The sequence below is a fragment of the Semicossyphus pulcher genome, unplaced genomic scaffold (genome assembly GCF_022749685.1).
Source record: "Semicossyphus pulcher isolate SPU_LCO1_2020_fin unplaced genomic scaffold, fSemPul1.0.p SCAF_2, whole genome shotgun sequence".
Classification (NCBI taxonomy): domain Eukaryota; kingdom Metazoa; phylum Chordata; class Actinopteri; order Labriformes; family Labridae; genus Semicossyphus; species Semicossyphus pulcher.
The window spans coordinates 22,810,803-22,831,250 of NW_027211693.1; the positions used below are offsets into that span (position 1 = coordinate 22,810,803).

Sequence of the window (20,448 nt, forward strand, 5' to 3'; positions counted from 1 at the left end):
TGCTGATATGAGCTGTTTGTGTTTTACTTTTACACACGGGGGTAAATGTTTTGATTAAAAGGCCGTTACTATTTTGCTAGTCACAATGGCTTTGTAGTGCGAAGGGGTTTGCTGCCGTGCTGATGGATGGACGGCCGCTCCCTGCCTCCAGTGAGTGGTTGAATGAGAGAGGAGCTGTCATCACCCGGCTGCCGACACTGTTGCCTGAAGAGAGAGGAGTAAGGTTGAGGGGGGAGGAAGGGGGGGGAGGAATTGGATGGAGAACCAGCAAGGGAGACGATGTGTTGAAGTGGGAGAAGATGTCAGGGAAAGGAGCGGGGGCCTAGAGAAAGAGAGGAGAGAACATGTTTGATGGAGGGGAGGAGGTCAGTGTTGGGTGCAGCACACCTCACACCCCTCTCCCAGAAGGCACCGCAGAGAGGAGTCTGCATTACGTAAAAGGGGGAGAGCAGGTGGTGCTGGGAAACACACGAAGCCTGTGATCAACAGTCCTACAGGGCCGTTACAGTCTACGGTTAAATGCTCCAGTGAGCCTGGGGTCCCATGACACGATGAAAAGTTTCACAGCATACGGTAATGGGGAGACTGTGTTACACTGTTGTTACGCATTGTGTCGGAGGAGGACGTCAGAGGATGACGGCATGTCGTAAATCTTCAGAACAAAAGAATTGAAGGAAAGGAGCAGCATCTCTTGGAAGGAAAGGAGGAGGAATTAATGGAGAATAATCAGGATGATTCACAGAGATCAGAGCTGATAGTGACATCAGCTGTGTTGGTTTTCCCCGACATCAGATCAGCTCCTTCTTTGTCTTACAGAGATAACTGTGTGCAATGAAAACACAAGTCTGTGTTCAAACAGGTCTAATTACCCGTCTAATTGAAAACCTCGATGTTCAGACAAGCCTCCCTCTCCTTTGATTCAGACTCGGTCTTGCACGGTATGATGAACACTGCTAATGAGTTCACACTAAGCTAACATCGACTATAACCACATTCATGTTCAAAGTGATGTCTTCTAAACTGCAGAGGTTAAAGGTGTGTTGTTAGCTGCTCACATGAGGTCTGCTCCTGTAAGGCTGCAGGTTTGGTTTGAGAGCAGTCTCACAGCGCCTCCTATTGGTGAGTGCTGCAAAGTGCATGTGTTAACATGTGTTAGTAAGTTAATTCAAAGAGAAGTAAGGTCATACGTTTACCTATAACTTCTCTGCATTTGACCACTTTATGACCATTACCACACTATTGCTAGCCTATAACGTCTTCTCACCATCACACCCTAAGATTTGATTGGGAGTTGTGTCACCTCAAGGCACTGTCTGATTGCCCCTCTATTTTGGGACGATCCTCCGACAGAGAGCTGACAAAGCAGGATGTTCACAAGCACGATCACCTTTGTACGTGTATCTGTTGTTTCCTGTTTTACTTTGTCACTCAACGTTCCCTCTCGTGTCTGAAGTTTTACCTCCTGCCTTCGTGTTTTTCCCCTGTGTGTTTATGTTATCACCTGTGCCTGATTAAACTCACCTTCCCTGTGTATTTCATTTTGTGTTCATTGGTTTCTGTGCCAGTTTTTCTTTGTGCCCTGTACCAAGAATGCCAGCATTCTCAGTGATTTCTCCTCTTGTTTCCCTCTGTTTTAATGGACCTTTGGATTGGCTGCTTAAGCTGTTTTTGGGCCCTCTCACCCGTGTTACTGTTTCCCTGTGTCTGTGCCAAACTTGATAGCATGAAGACAGGGGAGGCAGACAGGTCAAACATATAGGTACTAGGCTGAACCTGACACCCTGGAGACAGTAACACACAATCCTTTTTACCTCCTCTGTGACAACGCACGAAGCACCCTCAGTGTCCACGGCATACCTTAACATTTTGCACGTATCAATCACAACTTCCAGAACTTTCTGACCTCATGCTAATGCATCCAGAGGGAGCTGAGGCAGCCACCCACACACCCTGATCTTTCCCTGTACTCCACTATACAGCAGTATATGATACTGCTAACACAGCACATTTTACCTCATATTCTGTCTCTGTAAAACCATCTTTTGTTATGTAACACATAATCTTATACTGCATTTGTTATACGTGCCCAAGTGTGTTTGTGAGTTGTCATTTGATCGTTAGCTCTTTTCATTTTTTTAACTACAGTTCTCTCTGATGTATCCTGTTACTTTTGGTTTGCTGCAAAGCACAAAATTACCCCACAGTATCATTAAAGTTTAATTCAATCCAGTCAAATCTAAATGTTGAGTCGGTAAGGCCCGTTAATTGGGGAAAGTAGGGATAAAAGTAACTAAATGCAGCATTATCACATTAAACTCGAATAAAAAACAACCCAAGATGATGTCATTTACTGAGCATTTTAATTGAGGAAGTGAGCCTAATTCCTTGTGTTTTAAGTAAATGAACTGCAGCAGTACTCGTGGCTTATACGCAAAAAATGCTGATCCCATTTTGCTCTTGGGAGGGCTCTTGTTTGTGTGTGTGTGTATGTGTGTGTGTGTGTGTGTGTGTGCGTGTGTGTGTGTGTGTGTGTGTGTGTGTGTGTGTGTGTGTGGCCTGCAGAGATTTTGACAGAAATCCAGCTGGTTGTGTAACCTACAAATAAAGCACACAGGGGTAAACAAGAGCTCTTAATTGAAAAAGTACTGTTAAAGTTAAAGCAATCCCTAAGGTCAAGTTTGGAACCTAAGTTCCAGAGTAAGTAAAAAATGGCGCCCACCGTGGCAGACGGCTCTCTATGTCTCTCCCCTGATCGACGTGCTTTTTTGTACTTTTTTCTTTAAGTTGATAAGTGATCAGGTAGTGGCACAGTGAAAGAAGAATTTTCATTGCAAAGAATAACCTACGTTATTTTTTTGCATATGACAATAAGCCTTTGAATCCTTGTGTTATACAACTGACATATTGTCTGATATTGATATGGACTGATATTGTTGTGTCCAGCTGCAGAATGTCTTGATTAGAAATCTTCTTTTTTTAAAATATTGAATCCTGGTCAAAATATGTCTTTATATGATAAATTCTCATCTCATATTTTGACTCTTAATTTTCCTTGAAATATCTGTATTAGTTGGGCTGTAGTATCTGTGTGTTTGCTCATGCAATAGTACCCTAATGGGACTTTAAAATGAAATTTTCAGGTAGTGGAATACAAAGTAATAAGTGTTTGCTGATTCTTGTATGGGCTGGAAAATGCTGGACTCATCTCAAAGGGCTACCTTGGGAGAATGGAGCTTTGGCGATTGAGAGCGTTGTACATTAAATGTGGGGTTGTAGGATCAATACCCAGTTCCTCCTGGAGACATGGCAGAGTATTTCCAACCAAGACACTGAACCTCAAAGTGCTCCGAATGCACAAGATGTATGTGTGGGAATTAAATCAAGAGTATACCAAAAGAGTGTAATGGACTGCCTCTGTACTTACTCAAAATTGGAAAGAATTTACTTTTTTTGCTATTTAAAAAAATTCCGATAGCAAGCATATTTTTATGGAATTGTGGCTGGTGTCTTTTCTGAAAGTCAGTACCATGGAGTAAAATGGACCACATTCTGTGATAAAGGTGTTTTTTTATAAGGTTATTTTTATGATGTTTTTATAATTGTTATATTTCTTAGGCCAATTGACTATGCCTGCTTTGATTATAGAAAAGTAACAGACTTCAGATTCGTGTTTCCCTAAAAATCTGCCTTTTTATGCTTTATAAATATACCTAAATAGAGATACTGCATGAAAAGTTCCACAACAATAAAAATTATTGTTTAAAAATGTACATTTTAGATGATAATCTATCAGGACACTGGTCTGGCTCCTGTAGTGCGGTGAATCGCTCGCCGATGTCACTGATTGGTAAATCCCAGGAATGGTAGTCGAGTGCAGATAGGAACAGAGGTTAGAGGGAATATGGCTCTCTCCAGAGGTTTGAGATGCTGTCAAAGGGTTTTCTCCTGGATACCTGTGCTTATAATAACCTCTGTGGTGTTGTGGTCATACTACGCCTACGTCTTTGAGCTATGTCTTTGTAAGTATAAGAAACTGTGTTGGGATTTTGACCGTTTAACTGTAGACATCGCAGATTGCCGCACAGCAGTGTTGACAGAAACATCGTTATAGACGGAGCCGAGGCTAGCAAACTATGCGGATGTGATTCAGGGTGTGTGCTTGTAATTGGTCAGTGTGAGATTTTGCTTTTAAAATAGAGACATTTAATGTAATTTCTCACTGCCACAAAGAAAAAACAGTGTTAACTCGGTATTCATGTAGAGTCCAGCTATTGTTGCGCCTCTTAGCAGCAACCTGTCAATCTAGCTAGTCGTGTTAGCCGGCGGTAAATATTGTTCCTCTTTTGAACAATCAAACTAGTGTTAGCACCAACAGTTGACTACTCTGCTGCTAGTATCTGGCAGCTGGTTTGTGTTTTAACCATGCCGTATTATTTTTTTCACAGTCACACTCACCAACACATTAGAAAAAGGTGAGTTACCCACTCATTTATGTGTTACAAGCAGTATGCGCTGCTAAACATTATTTTAATGGTCTGGTTTTGTGAAATGTAATGACTTTTGTTCTTCTAGTGGCCTATCTACTGGTATTTCATGTATGCTTTGTGATGTTCTCCTGGACGTACTGGAAGTCCATTTTTACCCCTCCTGCAACACCATGCAAAAAGGTATGCAGAACTGTTAAAGATAATAAGACACAATGTTATATTTATTTGACCTTTTAAGTATGATCATGATGCGTGTTTGTTGCTCCAGTTCCAGCTGTCATACTCAGACAAGCAAAGATACGAGATGGAAGAGAGGCCAGATGCTCAGAAACAAATCCTGGTTGAGATTGCAAAGAAACTGCCCATCTTTACTCGAGCTCAATCTGGAGGTGAGTTTTCAAATCATTGATATTTTCCCCTGCAAAGGTGGGATCAAGCCTGTTGTTCTCTTGGGATCCAAGATAATTCTGGGAATTCTAAAAACTTAAAGGAAAAATTATAACTGACGAGCTATAATTAATAAAAGAGAAGGACTTCGGCCGAAGCAAAACAGTTGTTTGCATTCAGTGATTTGGAAAACATTGTGTGATTGTAAGAACTCCAAGGGTTTGGAACCCTTACAGGAGAAAAGGTAGATCTGGGAGCACCTTTTTAGGGTTTGGAAAACTTAAAAAGGCGTTTCTAATACATGTTAGAAAGCGTCCTTGGGGAAGCATACACTGTTGTAGTGTTCTGACCAGACCTGAATTTATGTATTATTTTTGTTTTTGTATACATTTCTTTTAATCTTTTTAACACTCTGTTTTGTGTAAAGCACTTTGAATTCCTTTATGTATGAATGGTGCTCTATAAATAAACTTGCCTTGCCTTGGATCCACTTTTTTTGCTATATCTCAAAACTACAGGGGTCACAAGGCAGGTACATTAGCCGCAATCCATCATCTAGCATGTAATCTGTGTGTGTTGAAAGCAAGTAGGCTGGGGCAATTAGCTCTGCGTGTGCTCCTGAGCATCCCCATCCAGTGTAATCAGCCAATGTATCTCTTTCATTAGTGCTGATTGCTGAGACTAAGTTCTAGGCTACAGGAAGTGCGTTAAGGAGGAAGCTCATCTCAAATGTCGTTCATTCAACTGGCCATCCTCTTGTCTCTAGCTATCAGGTTCTGCGACCGCTGCCAGGTACTGAAGCCTGACCGCTGTCACCACTGCTCGGTTTGTGAAACGTAAGTCACTCTTTCCTCCTCAATCCATTCAGCGAGAGAGATTGCATTAGGCAAGGGGATATTTGTTGGCCAGGGACTGTCGTGATAATTAGAAGGTGTTGTTTTGTTGGCACACTAAGAAAGAAAGGTTATCCTCGTGATCAGTCAGTGCTGAGGTTTAGAAAAAGAAATACATGTAAAGGAAAGGAAATAGGATTCTTATGATTAAAGAAATGGTTTTAGGATAAGCTGTTAAAATCATTTTTAAATGTTGTTTCTTTTTTAAAGATGTGTCTTGAAGATGGACCATCACTGTCCCTGGTGAGTAGTAACTGACATTATTTCCCTCTTTGGAGTAATTGAATCATTAACTTTATTCTGAAACCACTATTTCTTTTCTCTTCAGGGTGAACAACTGTGTCGGCTTTTCCAACTACAAGTTTTTCCTGCTTTTCCTCTCCTACTCCATGCTGTACTGTGTATTCATTGCAGCAACAGTCTTTCAGTATTTCCTCAAATTCTGGGAGGTAAGCGACATCAGTCTAGATTTTCCCTCATGCTCAGCATCTGATAATGGATTCATATGACATGTTTAAGTTTCACAAAGTCAACACTATTGCAGTCCCACAACAACAGAGGACCAAAGCCTTTGTCGTGACCTTTTTAAAGCCCAAGTTTATACGTCTCCTGTTTCTCTCTCCCAGGGGGACTTGCCAAATGGGCCCGCAAAGTTCCATGTCCTCTTCCTCATGTTTGTGGCGCTCATGTTCTTCGTCAGTCTCATGTTCCTCTTTGGCTACCACTGTTGGTTGGTGGCCAAAAACAGATCCACTTTAGGTGAGGATTTACATATTTGGAAAACCCTTTAGAGGATGCCTTTGTGTCGTGAATGATGGTGCTTTGTAAGAGTAGATGTGGAGAACTGAAGCATGAAAACACAGTCTGACCCACATTTGTCTATCCTTCTCTAGAGGCTTTCTCAGCTCCAGTGTTTGTCAGCGGACCAGACAGAAATGGCTTCAATGTCGGCGTACGCAGAAACCTGCAGCAGGTGTTTGGAGAGGATCGGAGACTTTGGTTCATTCCCGTCCTCACAAGGTGAGTGAGATGGATGATCAGAGGGTTTGCTTCCTGTTATTTAACGGAAGTGAAAGTGCTCCTTCAGACTTGGCTCTTGTTTTGCAATGGAGTGCTGCAGGGATGATGTACTTCTGTTGACCAACCAGGAAGTTAGCATCGCCCTGGTTCCCTCCACAAAACCCACAGGGTTTTTTCCATTGGATTTCCGATTATTGCACAAAATATTCATTAAGTTCAGTAAGTTAATATTCACAAGTGAACAGCACTTTTTATGAGTGTGAACGCAAATGCCAAAAGTTATTGTTTGGCAATAATCAAACTACACCTTATTGCACAACTGCAGCATTACCCCCACTTATGTTCCATCTTATCCGTGTTCAGCTTAATGTCCCTGACAACCTCTGTTGTCTCTTCTAACCACTTGTTAGCACGAGTGGGGTATTTACTGGTGTATTTCACGTCATAGATCAAACGGCAGAACTTTTTTCAGGCTTAACCAAAAGCCACTTAAAAAAAGCCCCTTGACGTCATGACCTGGTTACTTAAAGTGCAGAACTCATTTCCAGGTCTGCAGCTTTTTAAGGCTGTATTAAGATAATGAACCAAAGGGCAAAAATATCATAACATAAATGCCCAAACTAATTAAAATAATGAATTATATTTTTAAAAAAAACACAGGGCATATGGATGGTTTAAAAGATAGAAAAAACAAAACACAGGGCATAAGGATGTTTTAAAAGATAGACAGTGCAAAGTTGCAGTTCATATAGCAGCGTTGGAGCTTTTGAACGAGGTTGAACGAGGGCATGGTCGTGGTTTATTAACTAGTGTCCATTCCTCTCTTTTTGCATGTCAGCCAAGGGAACGGGCACTACTTCCCCTTGAAGAATCGGAGTTCTGAGTCCCACAACCCCTTATTAGCTAATGAGGACATGTGGGAGGAGTCCGATGACGGCTCTGAGGAAGGAAGCCTGGGTAAGTCACTTTGATTCAGTCACATTTACTCTTCCACTTGTTCTCTGTAGTTACAAAAATATGAACCTTTTTATTAAGAGTGTCTTTATTAAGTGAGAATATTTCTTTATTCAAGTTAAAAACGTGCACTGTGAAGATAACTCTTTGGCTTGCCATTCAGAGCTTCTGCAGAAACTGGGATTGTTTAGGATGTTGGTACGGTACATTTCAAACAATTAAGTAAAGGTGTAAATCTTCCATTAAAATCAGCGTAATATTAATAGTATACCTATTCCTGCTAATGAGGTCTTTAGCTACAGTTAATAGTGAGTTACCAAACCAGAATCGTTATGAATGCATCACTGCTGATATTAAAGCAAACACTGATATTATCAGTGTAACAGTAGTTTGTCCTTCTGTCCAAACCCCCTGATGATCCTCACATCCCTGATGTTGTTGGCTCACAGACAAACCGTGTACTGTTGTTTTTCTAGACGTGACCTTATCAGATGGTTAATCACTGTGTTTGTTTTGGACAATTTTCTCCTCTCAAATTACTTTGCACTTCTACTTGTGTTTATGCTGTAGAATTAAGAAGCAAATGCAGTTATCTCTTTACTTCAATTACCGTCGACTTAGATTTTCTTCCCAAATGAAGGCGGCCATGTCCCACCAGCTATAGATACTATAGATATCGCATAAACTGCCTTCTTCATGTATGTATCTTTTTGGTTCAGTGAGATGAACACCATGTTTTATTTCTACTTACTTCAAACCTCCATTTCCAAAATAGATGCTCCCTGAAAATGCTTCAACAAATGCAACAGATTCATTAAAAGACCCTTAAATTTTTATGACTCAGTTTTCCAAAGTCACAGTTCTTGGCAATCACCTTAAAAACAATAAAAAGTATCTGACGAAAGTCACCTTGCTGCACCAACAACAGGCCGTCGGGACGACTCTCTGACTGAAGGTGAAACAAACACCACAAAATGTGTTTTGCATTCAAACTAGTGTTTAAACCCAGTAATCTGGAGGCACCACTCGCCCCCTGCACAATGGTCCGCTGTGTTTGGTCTTTAACCCTAATATTCTGCTACCACCTGGTGGTCACATGTAACATAATGTTAACTACTGCATGAGCTGAATCTGTTTCTTTTTATCCCCCTTTTTTCCAGCTGAGGACCGAGACCCCTCCATTACCATAGAGATGGAGGAATAGTAATTTAATGTTGAGGACATTTTTTTCTGGTACAGAGGATGTAGATTAAAATCGCACACACTGTGTACCACAAGGAAAGTGCATTCCAAATAAAGTGGATGTTCAGACACTGAAAAAATCTGAAAGGGGGCCAAACGTGTGGATTAAGACCTGCATTTGGATTGTCATTGCCACTTTTATCCGGGTGATTTACATCATGGCAACCAGTAGCATCATCTCTCCTCTCTCGGACAAGCTTCAGATTGATTCGGAGAAAAAATAAGGTCAAATATTACCTCACATACAGAAAGGCATCTACTGTTCACCATGGACTGTATATTTCCTCCTCTTCTCTAGGCACTGGCCTCTGTGGGATTTTGAATCACTGTTAATTTGGAAGCTTCTGTCTGACTCTGTACTATTGTTCATGCCTCTGTTTCAGTGTTGGGCTGTACGTTTACAGTGTTACAGTCTGTGCAGGTTGTCAGCCTCACACCTCCAGAGGTGTCTTGCAGTAACTCAGTGGTCTGGCCTCTACCAGTTAGTAGATTAACAAGAGATTTTATTTAACTTTTTTCCATGAACATATATGAATACTCGACTTAACCTGCGCCTTATAAATATATTTATTCTTGTGTTTTGGGAGTCCGTTTCTCCTGAGAATGTATCCAGCTTGTAAGTAGACTGTGCCAACATGTGTGGCACCTAGTTAGAAAAGAACCTCTCATATTCTGCTTTAATCAACATTAATATTGAGTTAAAATGCCATTACCAATGTTTAAGACTGGGAACGGGAATGTAAACAAAACTACCACAAATATGAAGCTTTGGTTCACAGAAAATCTATTATAAGAAATACGTCTTAAAAAGGGTATTAAGGCAAGAATTAAAGCTGGGGTAGGAAGGTTTAGTGACACCAGACAGACGAGCCTAGATTTTAAATGATCCAGCGGGAAAGTGCAAAAGCTGCTTCCCCAGTAACACGTGAAGCTGCTGTCTCTGTCATTCTTGTGTGACAAGCTCACTAGCTTTAGCTTGGTGATGACTCCACTCATGGTATGAGTGCTCCTAGTTAGACGGGTAGGTACTGTAAAATTCGGTGTATAAGACGCACGTTTAATACATATTTTTCATCTAGAAAGTGGGCTGCGTCCTATATACCGGTGTGACCAATATACCAGTACAAAATGCAGAGAGGTATGTTATCGTGTTACAGTATTTTACCCAGACGGTGGCGCTATGCAGTTGTTAAGTGGTGATGTCACATCTCTGCATTAAACTGTTTCCGGGTCCAAGTCGCTACAACGTCTTCTATTTACAATATGCCGCAGTGCTGTTTTCCTCGCTGTTTTAAGCGAGGAAAACTAACTTGATTGTTGCTAACGCTTCGTCACGGACATGCGATCGCCATTGCAGCCGCCACCCTCACAACAATCTCGGATCCCATCGGCTATAGTGTGACGACGACATAGCCTCTGGGCACAACGGTGAACATGCCTGGGCGTGTAGCCGGCGGTTAGCGATAAACGACTTCCTTTTCAGCGTGCTGCATTGTTTACAGAAAAATACACTTTTTCTTGTGATTTACTTTAATTAACGGGTCTTACTGTTGCTGAAATTTCAACATCATGATGCAGATTAGTAAAAAGTAAAAATGAAGCTTTGTCAGGTCTGTCCTCAAGAGAAGAAGAAAACTACCTGTAAAGTGCTCGTTTGTTGAACAGAGGTCTGATCAATCTGATGCATTCGAGGAAGTCGGGAATTTTGAGCAGCTTTCATGACACAGCGTCAAGGGAATTTATCAATTTTAGATCCAGAACAGATTGTTAGCTGAACTTGCTGCAGATGTCTGTTTATAGAGATGAATAAGAAGCTGAATCGTCGTCAGATGAAGCTGATGGGAGCCGGGATGTGGTTACGGCACATTACTTTCCGCCTGCTTTTGCTCTCCACATGGACAGTTTTTCCTGCACACACCGCAGCCTGCTGATATGTGATTGATCAATATTACTCCGTATTACAAGCATTTTACAACTTGCTAACAACTATTACTACTTGCCGTCCCTGAAATCCATGTCTCTGCCTACAGATTCTACCCTCACAACAATCAATGGTACTGTAGGCTGCCAGCTACCGCTAGTAACAGCAACGGTAGCTAGCAGGATTGCAAACTCGAAATGGCGAAAACAGATGGTAGGCTGAAATTTGTGTGTTCTCCCTCTGGGATACCCCCACAAAGTATTCCGGTGTGACTTATATTCTGCATTTTACGGTATTTAGATGTCAGGTAGGCCTCTGATGATTTCTTTTGGTTGCCCGAGGACGGACTTATACAGTCCTGAGACGACAAACGCTTTAAATACAACTTCCTACCCCTGCTTTAATATAATGTTAAAGTCATATCCTAAATATATATCACATATAACATGACTTAGATGCTTTTGGCTAGATAGATTTTTCAAAATGCAGTGATCAGATTGTTTTGTGAGGTCTGAACGTACGAGACAAACTGTGATATTTTATAAAAAATAATAATCACCATCTTCTTTCCTACCATATCAGCCATCTCCAGTATGATGACACGTCTGTGCGGATTAAAAGTGATGGGAAATGTGTGAAATTAGCTTTCTTTGTAGGCACAAACTCATATTTAGTCAAATCTGTAGGATCTTCGGTTACTTTTGATCTTTTTAAACATGCAGATAACTGTACATATATATTAAAGACTGATCCTCATCCACTGGTTGGTTCGGGTCGGCCGTCCTTTGCAATATGATGCTCTAAATATTTTCTACCTGTGTTTATGTTTTGAGATTTATTCCTCGTGGTGATTGCTTTGGTTTATGGACTTGTGTGTATTTTGCCCGTGTGCATATCAGTACACCTTATTATTCAGTGAGGGTGAAAAGTTGGGCCTTCAAGCATCAAACCTTGATCCTGTTTGCTCTCCACACTTTTAACTTGCTTCTTCAGATCTGTTTTTCTACTGTGTTGGGTAAGCCAAATCAAATGCTGCTCATGTCTAAGAAATGCATAACACAACATACATAAGTCATTATCGATGATAACAGTGTGTCGTTTTTACCGGGGTTTGATTCAGCATGTATAAAACGTTAGAAAAGATGTGTTTCATGTAGTCTTGTGTCTATTTATTGTTACGATGTTCTGATTTCTTTCTGTCTATTTTGTTTACTGATTCATAACTGCTGCAGGCGGTGTCTGTATATTTTGCTCCATCAAGTGACACTTGAAATAATCTATTGAAGCAATGCGCTTCTATCAAATAGTGTGTTATAAATATCCTAAGAAGACGACAAATTATCCTAGTTTGCAGACAGGAGCTAATGTTTTTTGAGCACACACTGTATGATCCCTTTGAACCGTCTGGAGTATGTAATTGTGCCGCTTCCCTTTTCAAACCCCCCGATCCAACAGAAGACACCACGTCATTTGCTGTTCTGTCCGTTAACAAATATAAATTCTTTATTTTCCATCATATGTGTAACATGCAAAATAAAATGATCCAAGATGAACTCTTTGTATTGTCAGCGTATTTCTCTCATGGGCACAAGTATACACAGCAAAAAACATGTGTAAATAAATACAATCCATCCGATGAATCATTTTGTATCAGTTTAGGAACTTTGGAGATAAAGTAGCAGTATATTTGGCACAACAAGGAGAACATGAGATACATTTAAATAAACACAAAAATATACCCAAAAGCAAATTGCAGGTCATGTTCCTCAGGTTGTCGTCAGTTCAGTCGGTGCCAAAGTACCTCTGTCCAAAATGTGTGGGAGCCACTGGGTGAACCTCTGTGGTCAGGATGGTGATATCTGGGAACTCCTGGATTATAGAATTGGCTCCTAAGAGAAAACAAAAGGTATTACATTTGAGATTAAATGATTAAAGCTGTGAGGAGTGAAATTAATTCTGATTACTCTGTATGAGCTACAAAAGCAAACCAGACCATCAGCGACAAGATTGATTATTTCTATGTTGTTATTGCTGAAACTGCTGGTGGGGGGCAGGTGTCAGATGAAGCGATGAACTGCAAGCTGCCTTTGTGTACATTTTCCAGGGCAAATATTTAAAGTGAGTTATACACATGACTGTTAAAGAAAGCAGGATGAGATTTTGTGTTAAAAACCACCACTTAAGCATGTACAGGACAAAAAGAGATAAGAGGTACACCTTTGTCCACAGGGGGCGCCAACATCAACACAAACGGAAAGTTCCTCTCAGGAGCTTTAAAGTCACAAACATTTTCAGCATTACCACAGCTGTAAAAGTAAAATAGTGGTTGCATGTGATGGAAAAGCAACTAGAGAAACTGGTTAAGTTGCTCTGACATTCTGTTTTTAAATTTGTTCCCAGAGGATGAGTCATGTTTCGTTTTCAACTTGTTCTTCACAGATGTTCTTCATGGCTGCCTCAAAAGCTTGTCAACAAACCCCTGTCAGCTGCAGCTGTACTACACTGCGGCTCAGTCTAACTACTATTGAGGCGAGGTGCAGTTATCATGTCTGAAGTCCGGTTCAATCAGTTCTAAAATGCAGAAAAGTGAATGTCAAAAAGCCAAGCAAATTGCCAACAGTCACGCACATCTTCCCCAAAGGAGAAAATGGAGGTATGGATACAGAATTTGACAGTTTTGATGCTGTAAAATGTCAAAAACCAGGAAACCAAGGCGGTGCCAAAAGTATCTCAGAGGCAGTTTGCTGTCATACTTGAGAAAAGAAAAAATGTAAACATGCTTTTAGTTTGTCTTCAGGGTGTGAAAGCAAAGTCAGTGGGCTTATTAAGGAGGAATTATTTTAGCTCTGCAATACATTTTCTGTTGTTATGTGTTTTTGAATCATTTAAAAATTGTATACATATTTAATTATTTTTTAGAGCCTCTCCTTCCTCCTGAAACCAACAAGCCGTTTTGCCATTTAAAGGTCAGACCTTAGCCACGATTGGCTGACAGTATTTGGAGTGTCCGCGTAGCCCCTCCCCCACGTGTGTGATCCAACGTGTAGGAGCGGCCGCACTGCACTGTCACTCCCAAAGTTGTAGAAAACACGGCAGCTCTAGGATTGGTTATTTGGCCTTATCTGTACGAGCCAGAATCGCCAGGAGGAATGGTGAGCTGAAATCTTGACTTGACTACAAGCGAGTACAAGAAGGCAGCCTGAGGTGAACGACAGTGAATGACGAAAGCAAGCTTCTAATATAGAAACCTGCAGCTGTTCCGAACGGCCCATTTTAGAGGCGACCTTTTTAAGAATGTAATTCTAGAAAAACACGGCAGTTATGCAGTTTTCACTTTTTCACTGTGAACAATAAACAAAACTGTGAAACCCATGCAAAATATAAGAATATCCATTCAAAGATATGTCCCCTTTAAAATCAACAGACGTCATCCTCTTTGGAGCAGTACAGGGCTTTAAAACCATGACCTTCAAGTGGAAATGTTTGTTCAATGACAGCGCTGGTACAAAGGTCAAGGGGTTAAAATAAACATTAAAAATATTTCCATGTGAAACCATGAAGAACTACATTAAATGCCATGGCAATCAGGTGAGTAAAAAACTACTGTAACAAACCAATTTGCTGCTTTGTTCACTAATTTAAAGCCATTGTTGCTAAGCAGTACCACTGAAGAGCATTGTGGTTGCCATCCGCGGGAACAGGAGTGCAGAGGAGATTGGAGACTGAGCGTGTGATCTGGTGGTTAAACAAAAGAAAATGGGTGGTGTCAGTGATCCGGTTGTGGTGGCTTACCGTGAGGCGTGGAGAAGAGGCTGAGGAGGATGATATGTCTGGGCTGGACTCCGTGCTCTATCAGCACCCTCACCGCCTCGATCACAGTGTTCCCTGTACCTGCAGACACACAACATCAAAGGCTCGACTCACACTTCTGCAATTATTTACAATTTATCAGGTTATAGATGCAACAGATGTTTTTTTGCATAACGCTATCATCTGAAAAAGGCACTGCGCTGCGTGCTGATCTTCCCATCAATCTGAGAACCTGGCAGGCGTTAATTTGTGACCCTGTTAGGATGCATTAGTGTAACTATATGTTCAATCATCCTGACATCATAAAATATACCTTCAACCTGCCGCCATCATATTTCTTCTAAATCTGAGAGCAGAAAAATGCTGCTTTGTGACATTGGGAAACCAAGGCTATTAAGATACTATTTTTGTTGTCCCTCATTATGCTATTCAGCAGCTTGGTGGCCATCTCTCAGGCAGTGTATAATTTCCCCATGAGTGCTATAATTATCAGAACAGTGTGAATGGGCTGCTGTGATGTGGAAATGCAGACTTGGTGCTGAAGGTCAACTCAATGGAGATTTCTCGGAATGAATAAAAACATGAAACAGTTTTTACATTCGCACAAAAATAGACATCTCTTGACATTTTCGTGCGACTGAGGGCGGCACGCAGGAGCCCTCGGTGAGACAAACTGTGCTCAGACTGCCGTTACTTACTGAGGATGGGGTACATGAGCAGCACTTTTCTTCTGTACACATCTGGAGGGAATTTGGCATAGTACACTTTGGCTTTCTGTGTCTCCTCATCGCTCTGGATGAGGATCTTGCCAATCCGAATGGAGCGGCAGCAGTCCCTGAGACCCTGCTCCATGGCCTCACCTGTGGAGAGACGCACAAAATACTAATGTGAAATGTCCATTTAGGGGTCCAAGCTGCGTCGCTCCCTGCTGGAGCCTTATTGTTTTTGCTCTCACTATCATTCTCCTTTCTCACTTTTCTTTACTAAAGTGTTCTTGCAGCAAAACCGAATGACCGAAACGCTGAGCTGCAAATTCTACCCACTACTCAGGCGAAGTCTTTCATCACTTTAATCCCTCAGGTTATTCTTGTACTGATGGCCATCTTCTCTAAGAATGTCAAATGTTGCATTTTTCTTTCCTCAATTTTCCCAAAATCATATTTTTCATGACTGGTTATAAACCGCTGTGGCAATCACTCAGAACTAAGTAAGGATCCCTGACTTCACTGATCAAGGACAAGGGCAGGCTGCAGCGCATCACCCACTCTGCACGTCTGCACATCTCTTTAATTACACCTGTTGTACATATTTTGACCCGTTTTTCTATTTAAGGTCCCTGACAGTAGGAGCACTACTGCTTAATAGCTTTTTACATGTTTTCATTCTACTTCTGTGTTAATTGTTCTTGCACCTAAACACCAAGTCAAATTCGTTGTATGTGTAAACCTACTTTCTCTTTTTAATCAAAAAAGCTACAAATATTGTCAAAGACATCTTCACGGAAAGCTCTAGGTGAATTAATTTGTTGCTTGGAGACGTAGTTCATTTTTTTCATCTATGCTGATTTACAAAAGAAACAATATTTAAAGAAGGAATCACCTGAGAGACAAATATCAGAATGCTCGTACATGTTTGTTGCAGTTCCCTATTAATTAATGAAATGCTTAATATTGTGATAAAATAAAGTGTAATTTATAATTCTTTTCACTACAAAAATGATCAAACTGTTTTAACTGTTTTAACCATGAAAATCAATATAGTAAGTCCTCTACATCTCTGTACACAGAGTGCAGTACATGTGCTAAAGGTCTACACAGGCCCACAGTCAGTAAACATGCAGAGTACAACGTACAACAACTGCATTGAAAAAAGGTAAGGATCTAGAAACATCTGTAAACAGTGATGTCAATCAAAATATCAAAGTAGAGAAAAACTTTGCACACATGTTTCATAGGACAGGTGTGAAGGAGAGGAAAATATCTGCCAACATTTTTTCTTGACCAGTTGCAAATAACTACTATTGTAAAAATTATACTATTATAACTATTTTGGTTTCATGACCTACTGTCCCTGTTAATTTGTGACTTCATTTTTTGTAATGGATCATTTTGTTAACATTATGTTTACTTACGATGTGTTTACTTACTCAGCCATAATGGCATTAGCTCCTCATAATAGCATGATAGGACTGAGGTTGAAAATCAGCAAACTGGGCCCTTAAGTTGGCCAGCCCCTGATCACAAACTGTTTGCCTGATGAAGGTCGAGCACCGAAAAAGTTGCAAGCAAAAAAGTGTATTTTCTGCAAGTTGGTCAGTTTGCGGGAGTTTACGTGCAATCAAAATATCACCCAAAAAAATCTAATTCAAGGTTCAAATTTCTCTTCAGCTAACCAGACAGTACAGAGAGAAGCATTAAAAGGTACAAGATTCTTTAGGTGTTGCTCAAATGTGATTTCTCTTCTAGGTTGCTGTCCTGTCATTGAAAAATAGGGCTGTGTTATATCGTGACATGTTGGTAAACAGCCTGCAGGATTGGTTGCCACTATAGTGTGAACATAAGAATCAATAATTAGAGGTGTTTAACTTGTGTCACATATGTTGGTTGCCATTAAACTATACCATTTGAGCTACTGTATTTCCATTTTATTCTTTTTGCCCCGGCATCACATTCATAAAAGGATAATACAGGTTTTTCATCTGGCAGGGATAACAGTCTCATTAAATCACAAGGGCAAAGAAAGAGTCACGTCTGCTGACTGCGATGCCTTCAGACACCAGACAGACTGTATCAATCAAAGCCCGATGTAACATTATTCAATTGTATTGTTCAAAACGGAAATGGTCGATCGATTTCACAAAGAGAAAAAGAGCGTGTGATCAGGAGCACACAGCAGTCTGACCTGAAGAATACCTGCAGAACACAATGTGCAGCACGAGTGCACAGTCTGCAGAAATCACATCTGCATGGAAGACATGATACATGTCCTGACAAAAGGAAAGACTCTAATTTGGTAGGTGAGCTACGGAAGGTTTAACTTACCACTCCTCATTATGCTGACTCCACAGTTGCCTCTTTCAAACTTGACACCATCATACTTGTACCCTGAGGGGGAAGAAACGAAGCAGGAACATTGACAAATGTAGCTGCTGGGAACAAGCCCACTCAGTCTTACTTGCTGGAGGTAAAACACTGTAAGGGATCCCTGTACAGCAAGTGTTTTAGCATTCACAGTGTGGTCCGAGGGGGGGGCCTTACATGTTGAATTTAAGATTCTGAATCTAACCTTTAAATGTTGATTTTGTTATTAAAGACCTCCTCACCTGTTGGCGTGGTCACAGTGCACTCAGAGTAGGGCAGCTGATTCAAACCCTCTTCAACTACAAGTCTGATCTGTTGTTGGAGAAAGAAGACGCTTACAGCTCGTAGCTTAGAAACACACACATAGAGGATGTAGTATTAAGTCAGGATCTTACCAGTCGATCAGCACAAAACACAAAGTCTCCTCTGCTGGTTGTCCTGAAAAAATTGAAATAAATATTTGATTGAATAGCTCAGTATGTAGCGATGCACCAAATCAACTTTTTCTCTTTTTCTGGCTGTTACAATGCTGAAACCAAAAAGGCAGACATAAACATGTTTACAGGCGGATAAGAAAATAGTTTTGGTCTCTGCAGCTCATTTCCCCGTTCATGACATTCATAACTGCTTTGAGTGACAGGTGAATGTCACTAGCTGTCTGCTAAACGTACCAGCTAATTTGAGCCATTGAACTTGACCTCTTACACACACATATATCAAATATGGCCCCTTCTGGCTCCAAAAAAACTAGATGGCGACAGTCCAAATGCCAAAGTCACAGCTTCAAAATGGTAGTCCACTTCTTGTGTGCACTCTTTCATTGATATATATTTATGGTAGATGCAGTTAATGGACTCTGATCCTACAAATGAGAGTGATCTCATATAATCATAACCTCACTGTGTCGAACTGGTTGGTAAAGTTCCTCTGTGAGTTCAGTAAGGTCATTTGAAGCCGTCACCACACAAAACAACTCAAGAAAAAGGCGTGATGTTTATTTGCCAATATTCTTTTATGTGTGTGCCAGATTTTAATTACATTCTTCAGGCGGGTTTGTACAGTTGTGTACTTGACATTGTGGTTTATTATTTTAGTGACAACGGAACAGTAATGATAACCTTAGTATCCTGTTTCCTTTAATACGTGTTTCTATTTATTCCACACTATGCGGACAGTATCACATACAGTTTCCTTTATCCGCTTACAAGAGCTCTACTGAAGCTTTATGATTTTAACCCTTTATAATATACTAAAACAAAGTCTTTCATTAAATCAAACAATATCTTGATGTCTTACTCAAATTGCCCCAAATGAGTGACAGATTCTGTATTGTTGGGCATCTGCTGGAGATGTAAACAAAGTGTTGTGGGGTTTAAAGCTGTCTGTATGCACAGCATGAGTTTGCAGGACGATAAGAACTGAAGAGGTGAAATCTGATCGGTCTCACACCCTGTGTGATCAATACCAATGTTTCAATAGGTCAGTTCAGACTGGTGCATCACTACTTCACACAAACCAAAAGACATATAGTTAATATAAATTTGGTCTAGAACACAAATTAATTTATAGTATATAGTATATTTTTAAAAGCAACATAAGACTTGACTGTACAGCATTTTAGTTAAAGTTAGAGTTTAGTTAGAGAGCCTAAAAACTAAGTGTCCTGCTGCTTAAACTCTTCTAGTTGCATAAATAGAACAAACAATGCTCCTTCTAGCTAGTCTAGGTAGTCTAAATGAGACGTGTTGTGGTCTGCATGCTAACATAGAAGAAGAAGGACTCACTTGTCTCTGATTATAGTCTGTAATTCTCGGATCTGGTCATTCAGAGGGAGCAGTTTGAGCTGAGGAAGCCCAAGGTTGTCCTGACTGTCAGGCTGTATGGTGGCATCAGCTGGTTCAGAGGTGGTTAGCACTGCAGGAACACTACTGCTGCTGCTGCTGCTATTTGCAAATCGTACTTGCTTCATGGGGTGCTCCTGACCACTGTTGACATTGTTCAGTTGCTGATTGTGGCATGGCATCCTGAGTTCGAATTAAAGGCGTTTCTTTTTCTTAAAACTGTGCTACAGCTAGATAGCGTTTCTTGACCGAGCGACCCACTTACTGCCTGTTTGCCCGCTGCCTGACAAAGAAGACAACGTGTTCTTCCTTTAGCCTCGCCTCGTGTTTTCAAGGGAAACTCTCCGGATTTCTAAGCTACCGTAAAAACACTGCCCCTGTAGACCTTATTTACAAGCCGCCAGACATTAAATTACGTCGTTTTGAATTCAAAAGAGCTTGTGATAATTCCAGAGAAATGCTAATAACAAGTAAAGCCGCTTGCTCGCTAGCTCTGTGACACTGACAGCGCTAGTGTTGAGACGTTAGCGAACGATCCGATTCTTTTGAACAGCTCTTTGGTGCGAACGACGGGAACCGAGTCGTAGGTGACAGCCGTTCTTTTTATAGTCGTGCCCAAATTTCAGTGCCTGCCCTAGATCCACTCACTTTTATGCTGAATTACCACAGGCAGCTTTTTTCAACTGCAACTCCACCACACTAGGTCACATGCAGTGGAATCATGTCACCACAACATAGTGCTGATGGTGAGCAACATTATAACCCTCCGCCAAGTTTGTTGTTTTTTTGTTGACATCTCTGTAGTCATACAGA

General features: G+C 40.8%; 2 protein-coding genes across 2 annotated transcripts; one reads left to right on the top strand and one right to left on the bottom strand.

Annotated features, from left to right (window-relative positions):
- Positions 1–3,901: 3,901 nt before the first annotated feature.
- Positions 3,902–12,451, top strand: zdhhc15b (zinc finger DHHC-type palmitoyltransferase 15b). Its single transcript, XM_069669675.1, has 11 exons — positions 3,902–4,019; positions 4,446–4,472; positions 4,573–4,667; positions 4,756–4,876; positions 5,641–5,710; positions 5,978–6,010; positions 6,096–6,216; positions 6,394–6,526; positions 6,661–6,787; positions 7,626–7,744; positions 8,902–12,451. Exons 1-11 carry the CDS (start codon positions 3,902–3,904, stop codon positions 8,943–8,945), a joined length of 1,008 nt encoding a protein of 335 aa, XP_069525776.1. The 3' UTR covers positions 8,946–12,451.
- On the bottom strand, positions 12,380–20,148 carry uprt (uracil phosphoribosyltransferase (FUR1) homolog (S. cerevisiae)). Its single transcript, XM_069669676.1, has 7 exons — positions 19,579–20,148; positions 18,190–18,232; positions 18,037–18,106; positions 17,756–17,818; positions 15,413–15,574; positions 14,697–14,795; positions 12,380–12,793 (listed from the first exon to the last, which is right to left on the bottom strand). The coding sequence occupies exons 1-7, from the start codon at positions 19,815–19,817 to the stop codon at positions 12,687–12,689; spliced, it is 783 nt and encodes a 260-aa protein (XP_069525777.1). The 5' UTR covers positions 19,818–20,148; the 3' UTR covers positions 12,380–12,686.
- Positions 20,149–20,448: the final 300 nt, after the last annotated feature.